This window comes from Oncorhynchus kisutch, linkage group LG29 (assembly GCF_002021735.2).
Source record: "Oncorhynchus kisutch isolate 150728-3 linkage group LG29, Okis_V2, whole genome shotgun sequence".
In the NCBI taxonomy this organism is placed as follows: Eukaryota; Metazoa; Chordata; class Actinopteri; order Salmoniformes; family Salmonidae; genus Oncorhynchus; species Oncorhynchus kisutch.
The window spans coordinates 35563286-35574999 of record NC_034202.2 but is presented as its reverse complement, the minus strand read 5'-3'; the positions used below and the strand labels follow the sequence as shown (position 1 = coordinate 35574999).

Sequence of the window (11714 nt, the reverse complement as noted above, 5' to 3'; positions counted from 1 at the left end):
AAAACGTTTACTTGGAATAATAGAATACTTAATATATCGTTTTTTAAATATGTCTTAGGATGTGGATAATATAGGATAATATTAATAATATATGCTAGTATTGAGTGATAAAAACAAAACAAATCCATGTGACCTTCGGAAGGCGACATACAAAAACAGAAAACAATGTTAATCAACCAGTTAAATCCAACCTTCCCTAATTCATGAACTTGTTGTTTTACAACTAAAATTCGACAAAGAGTCCAAAAACATGCTTTCAAATTAAAAATAACAGTGTCTTCAAAAGTGAGTGGAATTCTGTTTTTACGATGTTTGATTGTAGACTTGAGGCCTGAGAAAAGGATTCCTCTACACTTGACTAAATGGGTTGCACAGTAACTGACATCACATTTTACACTAACTAGAAAAGTACATACTTTAGCCAACACACTGTCAACCCACTCATACATCATATATTTCACTTTGGTACCACAGTCGAACATGACAGTAAAAGCAAAAAACTCCATCAGCAAATTCACACGAGAGAGAAACTTCATTCATGCAAAGATTGTGGGAAAAGCATCAGTAAAAACAGCACAGTGAACAACCTGGAGAGTCCCGTTGTCACCACCACCACCTCCCAGTCCTCTCACCCAGGCAGGCTATCCATCCCCTCATCCCTTGGTGCTGGTCTGTGGTGGTCTGATCTGTGGTCTGTGGTGTGTCTAACCCTCTAGACGTAGGCCTTGATGCTGCCAGCCACGAAACTAGCAGCCTTGGAGTACTCGACATTGTGGTTCTCTTCTTTGGGGGGGCAGGAGCAGCAGAGGAGCGCCCCGCCCAGGATCATCAGCCCTGCGGAGCCCCAGCCGATGTAGAGTGAGGCTCCCAGCTCCCTTCTCTGGGCCTCGACCAAAAGGGGGTTGTAGAAGTCTCGGATGATGGTGTTGGCCGACCAGCAGACAGGGACCAGAACCAGAAGGGCAGCAATGAGGAAGACGACTCCGCTAGCGATGGCTACCTTGGCCTTGGACCTCTCGTTATCCACGAAGTTGGTGCACTTCCCGCCGGCGATGCCAAGCAGGATGGCGAACACGCCGGCAATTATGGCGATTATGATCAGAGCCCTGGCGGCCTGCAGGTCCTGAGGTAAGGCCAGGAGGGAGTCGTAGACCTTACACTGCATCTGGCCCGTGCTCTGGGTCACACAGTTCATCCATAACCCTTCCCAGATGACCTGAGCGGTGACGATGTTAGCTCCGATGAAAGCTGTCACCTTCCACATGGGCAGAGCACAGATGATGATGCTTCCCAGCCAGCCGATGATCGCCAGGGCCGTGCCCAGCATCTGTAACCCAGCTGACACCATCCTGATGGAGCCCTGGTAGAATGGATGGATTGAGTTGACGGAGGGAGAGAGAGACAGGAGAGTATAGTCTGAACAGGGTAGATGTTGACAATGAAGAACTCACCTACTCTACGTCTCTGACTTATAGGGTTTACCGTGAAAAGTGACGGAATAGGGTGGAGTTTTTCTCTCTCATCAACCAAGTGAAACTGGTTTCCTAAGGTATGTCACCTGACCCGAAACTCTCCTATTGTTTATACATCTATTTCTGTCCCAATCCCTGATTCCGAAACTTCATGTTTGAAAATGATTGTCTGATTTTTGTATTTAACACTATTATTTCAATAGAACATATTGCGTTGTTTTACATTGAAAGACACTGATCTAATTAGTAGTTTTGTTTATTTTGAAGCATCTTCCCTCAAAAGAAGGCAGTCCCACCTTGTGATATCACTACCGAAACACACGGGCACACTCGTGCCAGTGCACAGAACAACTGATGAATTTACTAACGCTCAACACCTGTTGAATATGGCCGGTTCCAGTAAATGTTGGCAAAAAAGCGTAATTAAATTGTTGCCAGCAGCAGTTACAGTCACCAACGCTCTGGATAACATTTGATTTATTTATTTATTTTACCTTTATTTAACCAGGTAGGCAAGTTGAGAACAAGTTCTCATTTACAATTGCAACCTGGCCAAGATAAAGCAAAGCAGTTCGACAGATACTGTTACTCAGTTCAGACGTGTTTTGTCCTCGTCTTGTCGTGTCCTGTATATATATATATTTACAACTTTTTTCACACACATTTTATTTTTATTTTCCATCAACTCTTCTTCAAAACACTCTCCTGCAACCCGCCTCACCAATTTATATTTATAAAAAAGTATTATTTACCTCAAATCTGTAATCCTCCAAGAAGCTAGCCAGAAACTCCAAGAAGCTAGCCTGAAACTAGCCAGAAGCTAGCCAGGAGCTAGCCAGAAGCTAGCCCAGAAGCTAATCCAGAAGCTAATCAGGAGCTAGTTCAGAAGCTAGTTAGCTTCTTTACTTGCAAATCGTTAGTATTCAGCTAACCACGGTTTGTGGTCATCAGCTATCCTTTAGCTCGAAAATCTATCGCCAGTTTTGTACGGCGCAGCGCGGCTCGGAACGGAACATACCGGACCAATTTTTCTCTCCATGTCCCTGGATTTCAACTGCTCTCTGGACATTCATACCCGGATCTCACAGCTAGCTAGCTGCTATCCGTGTGACTATCGCCTTTCGTCGATTCCGGAGCAAACATCAAATATTCCGGAGCTAGCCAGCTCTGTCAATCACTCCTGAGTTCCATCAATCACTCCTGGGCTGCAGTCACCTATCCGGACCCGTTTTACTGCCTACGCGGAGCCCCACCGGGCCTTCACAACTGGACTGCCGACGTTATCTACCCGAAGGAGATCCGGCTGGCTCCTCCGTCGCGACGTTACCTGAACGCCCATCTGCGGCCTGCTAACCGTTAGCTGTCTTACTTATCTGAATAGACAATCGGACAATTTATTTATTTTTATTATTATTATGTTTTCTTCTTGGGCCTCTATAACTATATTTATTGTTTTTATTTTTGTTGTTGTGTGATTTGGATTAATCCCCTCTACCACACGGAACCCCACTAATCTACTGACGGAACGCAAGAGGTGGCTAACAACAGACCTCCATCCTATGCTAGCTTGCTACCGATGCCCTGGCTAGCTGTCTAAATCGCCGTGACCCCCAACCAACCTCTCCACTCACTGGACCCTTTTGATCACTCGACTAAGCATGCCTCTCCTTAATGTCAATATGTCCATTGCTGTTCTGATTAGTGTTTATTGGCTTATTTCACTTATTTCACTGTAGAGCCTCTAGTCCTGCTCACTATACCTTATCCAACCTATTAGTTCCACCACCCACACACGCAATGACATCTCCAGGTTTCAATGATGTTTCTCAGAGACAATATCTCTCTCTTCATCACTCAATACCTAGGTTTACCTCCACTGTATTCACATCCTACCATACCTTTGTCTGTACATTATACATTGATGCTATTTTATCGCCCCCAGAAACCTCCTTTTACTCTCTGTTCCAGACGTTCTAGACGACCAATTCTCATAGCTTTTAGCCGTACCCTTATTCTACTCCTCCTATGTTCCTCTGGCGATGTAGAGGTGAATCCAGGTCCTCCACTCCTATTCCCCAGGCGCTCTCTTTTGACGACTTCTGTAACCGTAATAGCCTTGGTTTCATGCATGTTAACATTAGAAGCCTCCTCCCTAAGTTTGTTCTATTCACTGCTTTAGCACACTCTGCCAACCCGGATGTTCTAGCTGTGTCTGAATCCTGGCTTAGGAAGACCACCAAAAATTCAGACATTTTAATTCCAAACTACAACATTTTCAGACAAGATAGAACTGCCAGTGTTGCAATCTACTGCAAAGATAGCCTGCAGAGTTCTGTCCTACTATCCAGGTCTGTACCCAAACAATTTGAACTTCTACTTTTAAAAATCCACCTCTCTAAAAACAAGTCTCTCACCGTTGCCGCCTGCTATAGACCACCCTCTGCCCCCAGCTGTGCTCTGGACACCATATGTGAACTGATTGCCCCCCATCTATCTTCAGAGCTCGTGCTGCTAGGCGACCTAAACTGGAACATGCTTAACACCCCAGCCATCCTACAATCTAAACTTGATGCCCTCAATCTCACACAAATTATCAATGAACCTACCAGGTACCTCCCCAAAGCCTTAAACACGGGCACCCTCATAGATATCATCCTAACCAACTTCCCCTCTAAATACACCTCTGCTGTCTTCACCCAAGATCTCAGCGATCACTGCCTCATTGCCTGCATCCGTAATGGGTCAGCGGTCAAACGACCTCCACTCATCACTGTAAAACGCTCCCTGAAACACTTCTGCGAGCAGGCCTTTCTAATCGAACTGGCCGGGGTATCCTGGAAGGATATTGATCTCATCCCGTCAGTAGAGGATGCCTGGATATTTTTTTTAAATGCCTTCCTAACCATCTTAAATAAACATGCCCCATTCAAGAAATTTAGAACCAGGAACAGATATAGCCCTTGGTTCTCCCCAGACCTGACTGCCCTTAACCAACACAAAAACATCCTATGGCGTTCTGCATTAGCATCGAACAGCCCCCGTGATATGCAGCTGTTCAGGGAAGCTAGAAACCATTATACACAGGCAGTTAGAAAAGCCAAGGCTAGCTTTTTCAAGCAGAAATTTGCTTCCTGCAACACTAACTCAAAAAAGTTCTGGGACACTGTAAAGTCCATGAAGAATAAGAACACCTCCTCCCAGCTGCCCACTGCACTGAAGATAGGAAACACTGTCACCACTGATAAATCCACCATAATTGAGAATTTCAATAAGCATTTTTCTACGGCTGGCCATGCTTTCCACCTGGCTACTCCTACCCCGGTCAACAGCACTGCACCCCCAACAGCAACTCGCCCAAGCCTTCCCCATTTCTCTTTCTCCCAAATCCATTCAGCTGATGTTCTGAAAGAGCTGCAAAATCTGGACCCCTACAAATCAGCCGGGCTAGACAATCTGGACCCTTTCTTTCTAAAATTATCTGCCAAAATTGTTGCCACCCCTATTACTAGCCTGTTCAACCTCTCTTTAGTGTCGTCTGAGATTCCCAAAGATTGGAAAGCAGCTGCGGTCATCCCCCTCTTCAAAGGGGGACACACTCTTGACCCAAACTGCTACAGACCTATATCTATCCTACCATGCCTTTCTAAGGTCTTCGAAAGCCAAGTCAACAAACAGATTACCGACCATTTCGAATCTCACCATACCTTCTCTGCTATGCAATCTGGTTTCAGAGCTGGTCATGGGTGCACCTCAGCCACGCTCAAGGTCCTAAACGATATCTTAACCGCCATCGATAAGAAACATTACTGTGCAGCCGTATTAATTGATCTGGCCAAGGCTTTCGACTCTGTCAATCACCACATCCTCATCTCGATAGCCTTGGTTTCTCAAATGATTGCCTCGCCTGGTTCACCAACTACTTCTCTGATAGAGTTCAGTGTGTCAAATCGGAGGGTCTGCTGTCCGGACCTCTGGCAGTCTCTATTAGGGTGCCACAGGGTTCAATTCTTGGACCGACTCTCTTCTCTGTATACATCAATGAGGTCGCTCTTGCTGCTGGTGAGTCTCTGATCCACCTCTACGCAGACGACACCATTCTGTATACTTCCGGCCCTTCTTTGGACACTGTGTTAACAACCCTCCAGGCAAGCTTCAATGCCATACAACTCTCCTTCCGTGGCCTCCAATTGCTCTTAAATACAAGTAAAACTAAATGCATGCTCTTCAACCGATTGCTACCTGCACCTACCCGCCTGTCCAACATCACTACTCTGGACGGCTCGGACTTAGAATACGTGGACAACTACAAATACTTAGGTGTCTGGTTAGACTGTAAACTCTCCTTCCAGATCCATATCAAACATCTCCAATCCAAAGTTAAATCTAGTATTGGCTTCCTATTTCACAACAAAGCATCCTTCACTCATGCTGCCAAACATACCCTTGTAAAACTGACCATCCTACCAATCCTCGACTTTGGCGATGTCATTTACAAAATAGCCTCCAATACCCTACTCAACAAATTGGATGCAGTCTATCACAGTGCAATCCGTTTTGTCACCAAAGCCCCATATACTACCCACCATTGCGACCTGTACGCTCTCGTTGGCTGGCCCTCGCGTCATACTCGTCGCCAAACCCACTGGCTCCATGTCATCTACAAGACCCTGCTAGGTAAAGTCCCCCCTTATCTCAGCTCGCTGGTCACCATAGCATCTCCCACCTGTAGCACACGCTCCAGCAGGTATATCTCTCTAGTCACCCCCAAAACCAATTCTTTCTTTGGCCACCTCTCCTTCCAGTTCTCTGCTGCCAATGACTGGAACGAACTACAAAAATCTCTGAAACTGGAAACACATCTCCCTCACTAGCTTTAAGCACCAACTGTCAGAGCAGCTCACAGATTACTTCACCTGTACATAGCCCACCTATAATTTAGCCCAAACAACTACCTCTTTCCCAAATGTATTTAATTTTTATTTATTTATTTATTTTGCTCCTTTGCACCCCATTATTTTTATTTCTACTTTGCACATTCTTCCATTGCAAAACTACCATTCCAGTGTTTTACTTGCTATATTGTATTTACTTTGCCACCATGGCCTTTTTTGCCTTTACCTCCCTTCTCACCTCATTTGCTCACATTGTATATAGACTTGTTTATACTGTATTATTGACTGTATGTTTGTTTTACTCCATGTGTAACTCTGTGTCGTTTTATCATAAAAACAGCCTAATCAGCTCTGCTAGGGCGAGTAAAATGGTCAGAGTGATGTGTTCTCTCATTTGTGTCTGGAAGTAGTTAGCCAGTTAGCTTGGGTGCTTGACTACCGCTGTGAGGCCAGCACGCTGGGATCAAACCTACTCTTCAGCCAGACCGTTCAGTGTGCCCTCTGTCCGTTCGCAGTAGTGCTCAATCTGAGAGCGCTCTCGATTTACGAATGCCCCGAGGGCAATCTGGGCGTACTCTGGCACTCCAGATTGAATTTGCACACCAACACATTAAAAGACTGTAGAATGAATGTGCCTTAAACCACACCCCTACACATATCACCAGGTGACGAGTTTATATTGTGAATTTTTCAGGACATATGTGGCAAATATTTATTCCAGAAGGAGTCGGCAAAAGTTATGGCCAACTATGTACTGTTGCTTTGGTTAAACCTCTTGGGTCTTTTCCAGAACAGGGGTGTCCCTTTCAGAGGAGTTAGCAGGATGACATGTATGTTTTTTTGTTGTTAGAGTGCCAAGGTCTATAAAATTAAAGAGGAAGTTGGTAAATCTTCATCTAAGAAGTGTCACTACCGTACAGGTAATATATCAATAAGTATGTCAAGTGGGGTTTGGGGACTAAAATGTATGTTTGCTGGAATGTACATCTGTCCAAAAGAAAGCTAGCCAGCCATATGTTAGCTATGGGTTTCTTTACAGACCAAAATTGTCCAAACCGAAACGGTAACAACCACAACTATTGACACCATAGAGATTCAGTGCCCTCTGTAATTATTGTGACAGTGAAGCATTTTTTTATTATTTTGGACAAAAGTATTGGAACAAATTCACTTACAGTATATGTGTATTAAAGTAGTAAAAAGATTAGTATTTGGTCCCATATTCATAGGACGCAATTACGACATCAAGCTTGTGACATTGCATGCTAGGAATATGGGACCAAATACAAAACTTTTGTGCTGTAATTTCTAAACGGTTCGCCCGATATGGATGGCAAAACCCTCAAATGAAATCTGACAGTCTGAACTTTAACCTCATAGTCATTGTATCAATTGCTGCAGTACAAAGTAACAAAAAATGTGTCACTGTCCCAATACTTTTGTAGCTCACTCTACTGTACGTCTACAAATTAAATTGTATTGGTCACATACATGTGATTAGCAGATGTTATTGCGGGTGTAGCGAAATGCTTGTGCTTCTAGCTCCAACAGTGCAGTAATATCTAACAAGTAATATCTAACAAATTACACAACATATACCCAATACACACAAATCTAAGTAGGAATGAATTAAGACTATATACATATGGACGAGCAATGTCAGAGCGGAACGGACTAAGATACAGTAGAATAGTATAGAAAACAGTATATACATATGAGATGAGTAATGCCAGATATGTAAACATTATTAAAGTGACTAGTGTTCCTTTCCTTAAAGTGGCCAGTGATTTCTAGTCTATGCCTATAGGCAGCAGCCTCTAATGTGCTAGTGATGGCTGTTTAACAGTCTGATGGCCTTGAGATAGATGTTTTTGAGTCTCTCGGTCCTAGGTTTGATGCACCTGTACTGACCTTGCCTTCTGGATGATAACGGGGTGAGCAGGCAGTGGCTCGGGTGGTTGATGTCCTTGATGATCTTTTTGGCCATCCTGTGACATTGGGTGCTGTACTTGACATACTGTATGTTGGAAGATATGTGTGCTGAAAGTTTGGGAAAAATAGGATACAAATTTGATTTTTTTTCCAAACCTCAATTTGCACAGCTTCTGTGGAATTGTAAACCGTGTGTACAAAACACTAAGAACACCTTCCTACTATTGGGTTGAACCAAGGTTAAAAATAATTTTTTAACCAGTCTCCTCCCATTCATCTACAACAAGGATCATCAAAAATATTCTGTTTTTTTCACGCCCTGACCTTAGAGAGCCGTTTTATTTCTCTATTTGGTTAGGTCAGGGTGTGATGTGGGGTGGGCATTCTATGTTTTGTATTGTGTTTGGCAGAGTGTGGTTCCCAATCAGAGGCAGCTGTCTATCGATGTCTCTGATTGGGAATCATACTAGTTGTCTTTGTTAGTGGCCTGTATAGCCCTAGTAAGCTTCACGGTCGTTTTTTGTTGTTTCTTGTTTTGTTGGCCACATGTAAAATGTACGCTCACCACGCTGCGCCTTGGTCCGGTCATTTCCCTGACGACGTTTGTGACAGAACTACCCACCACAACCGGCGTGGCCGGGAGGAGCAGCGTTTTCTGGAGGAATGGACATGGGAGGAGATCTTGGAAGGCAAGGGACCCTGGGCAAAGGCTGGAGAGTATCGGTGTCCAAAGGAGGAGATAGAGGTGGCGAAAGCAGAGCGGCGACAGTATGAGGAGTTGGCACAGCGGAGCACAAGAGGCAGCCCCCAAAATATTTGGGGGGGGGGGTGCACACAAGGATACTGGCTGAGTCAGGTTGGAGACCTGAGCCAACTCCCCGTGCTTACCGTGGGGAGCGTGTGACTGGTCAGGCACCGTGTTATGCAATGATGCACACGGTGTCTCCAGTGCGCACTCATAGCCCGGTGCTCTATATTCCAACTCCCCGCATCGGCCGGGCTAGAGTGGGTATCCAGCCAGGACGGATGGTGCCAGCTCAGCGCATCTGGCCTCCACTGCATCTCTATGGCCAAGAATATCCTGTGCCGGCTCTGCGCACTGTGTCTCCGGTGCGCCTGCACAGCCCAGTGTGTCCTGTGTTAGCGCCCCACATTTGCCGGGCGAAAGTAACCATCCAGCCAGAATGGGTTGTGCCAGCTCTACGCTTGAGACCTCCAGTGAGCCTCCTTGGCCCAGGATATCTTGCGCCGGCCCTACACACAGTGTCTCCGGTGCGCTTTCACAGCCCAGTGCATCCTCTGTCAACGCCCGCAGTGAGTGGTGCCAGCTCTGCGCTCTAGACCTCCAATAGGCCTCCAGAGTCCAGTATGTCCTGTGCCTCCTCTCCACATTTGCCCTGAGGTGCGTGTCATCAGCCCAGTGCCACCGGTGCTGGTCCCACGCATCAGACATCCAGTTCCTCTCCACAGTCCAGAGCTTCCGGCGACAGTTCCCAGTCCAGAGCTTCCGGCGACAGTTCCCAGTCCAGAGCTTCCGGCGACAGTTCCCAGTCCAGAGCTTCTGGCGACAGTTCCCAGTCCAGAGCTTCCGGGGACAGTTCCCAGTCCAGAGCTTCCGGCGACAGTTCCCAGTCCACACCTTCCGGCGACGTTTCCCAGTCCAGAGCTTCCGGCGACGTTTCACAGTCCGGAACCTCCAACAACGGACCACAGTCCGGAACCTCCAACAACGGACCACAGTCCGGAACCTCCAACAACGGACCACAGTCCGGAACCTCCAACAACGGACCACAGTCCGGAACCTCCAACAACGGACCACAGTCCGGAACCTTTTTCGGTTGTTTGTTTATTTTTTTGTTTTTGTTTTTTGTTGAGCGGATGGTCGGATGGCCGGAACATAATTACAAATCGTTTGTAGACTCCAAATTGACCTCCAGAAACCCAAACATATACAATGTATGACAAAAACATAATGATTTCAAACCTCGATTACATTTGTATATAATCACGTGTCTCTCTATTATGCATGGGATACTTGGTAAAAGATTTATTCAGTAAAAATCAATTGGAGCTGATTTCCTGGTGTCTTTTTTGTTTTTTGTCCTACAATGGAAAGAATGTACACATACAGTGTGTGTGTGTATATATATATTTTCTGAGCAAATGTTTTACTATACAGTGGGGCAAAAAAGTATTTAGTCAGCCACCAATTGTACAAGTTGTCCCACTTAAAAAGATGAGAGAGGCCTGTCATTTTCATCATATGTACACTTCAACTATGACAGACAAAATGAGAAGAAAAAAAATCCAGAAAATCACATTGTAGGATTTTTAATGAATTTATTTGCAAATTATGGTGGAAAATAAGTATTTGGTCACCTACAAACAAGCAAGATTTCTGGCTCTCACAGACCTGTAACTTCGTCTTTAAGAGGCTCCTCTGTCCTCCACTCGTTACCTGTATTAATGGCACCTGTTTGAACTTGTTATCAGTATAAAAGACACCTGTCCACAACCTAAAACAGTCACACTCCAAACTCCACTATGGCCAAGACCAAAGAGCTGTCAAAGGACACCAGAAACAAAATTGTAGACCTGCACCAGGCTGGGAAGACTGAATCTGCAATAGGTAAGCAGCTTGGTTTGAAGAAATCAACTGTGGTAGCAATTATTAGGAAATGGAAGACATACAAGACCACTGATAATCTCCCTCGATCTGGGGCTCCACGCAAGATCTCACCCCGTGGGGTCAAAATGATCACAAGAACGGTGAGCAAAAATCCCAGAACCACACGGGGGGACCTAGTGAATGACCTGCAGAAAGCTGGGACCAAACTAACAACGCCTACCATTAGTAACACACTACGCCGCCAGGGACTCAAATCCTGCAGTGCCAGACGTGTCCCGCTGCTTAAGCCAGTACATGTCCAGGCCCGTCTGAAGTTTGCTAGAGAGCATTTGAGTGATCCAGAAGAAGATTGGGAGAATGTCATATGGTCAGATGAAACCAAAATATAACTTTTTGGTAAAAACTCAACTCGTCGTGTTTGGAGGACAAAGAATGCTGAGTTGCATCCAAAGTTGCATCCACCATACCTACTGTGAAGCATAGGGGTGGAAACATCATGGTTTGGGGCTGTTTTTCTGCAAAGGGACCAGGACGACTGATCTGTGTAAAGGAAAGAATGAATGGGGCCATGTATCGTGAGATTTTGAGTGAAAACCTCCTTCCATCAGCAAGGGCATTGAAGATGAAACGTGGCTGGGTCTTTCAGCATGACAATGATCCCAAACACACCGCCCAGGCAACGAAGAAGTGGCTTCGTAAGAAGCATTTCAAGGTCCTGGAGTGGCCTAGCCAGACTCCAGATCTCAACCCCATAGAAAATCTTTGGAGGGAGTTGAAAGTCCGTGTTGC

At 45.4% G+C, this 11714-nt stretch overlaps 1 protein-coding gene across 1 annotated transcript; it reads right to left on the bottom strand.

Moving 5' to 3' along the window:
- Window positions 1-210: 210 nt before the first annotated feature.
- Window positions 211-1500, bottom strand: LOC109881020 (claudin-4-like). The gene has a single exon (XM_020473195.2). It carries the CDS (start codon window positions 1346-1348, stop codon window positions 713-715), a length of 636 nt encoding a protein of 211 aa, XP_020328784.1. The 5' UTR covers window positions 1349-1500; the 3' UTR covers window positions 211-712.
- Window positions 1501-11714: the final 10214 nt, after the last annotated feature.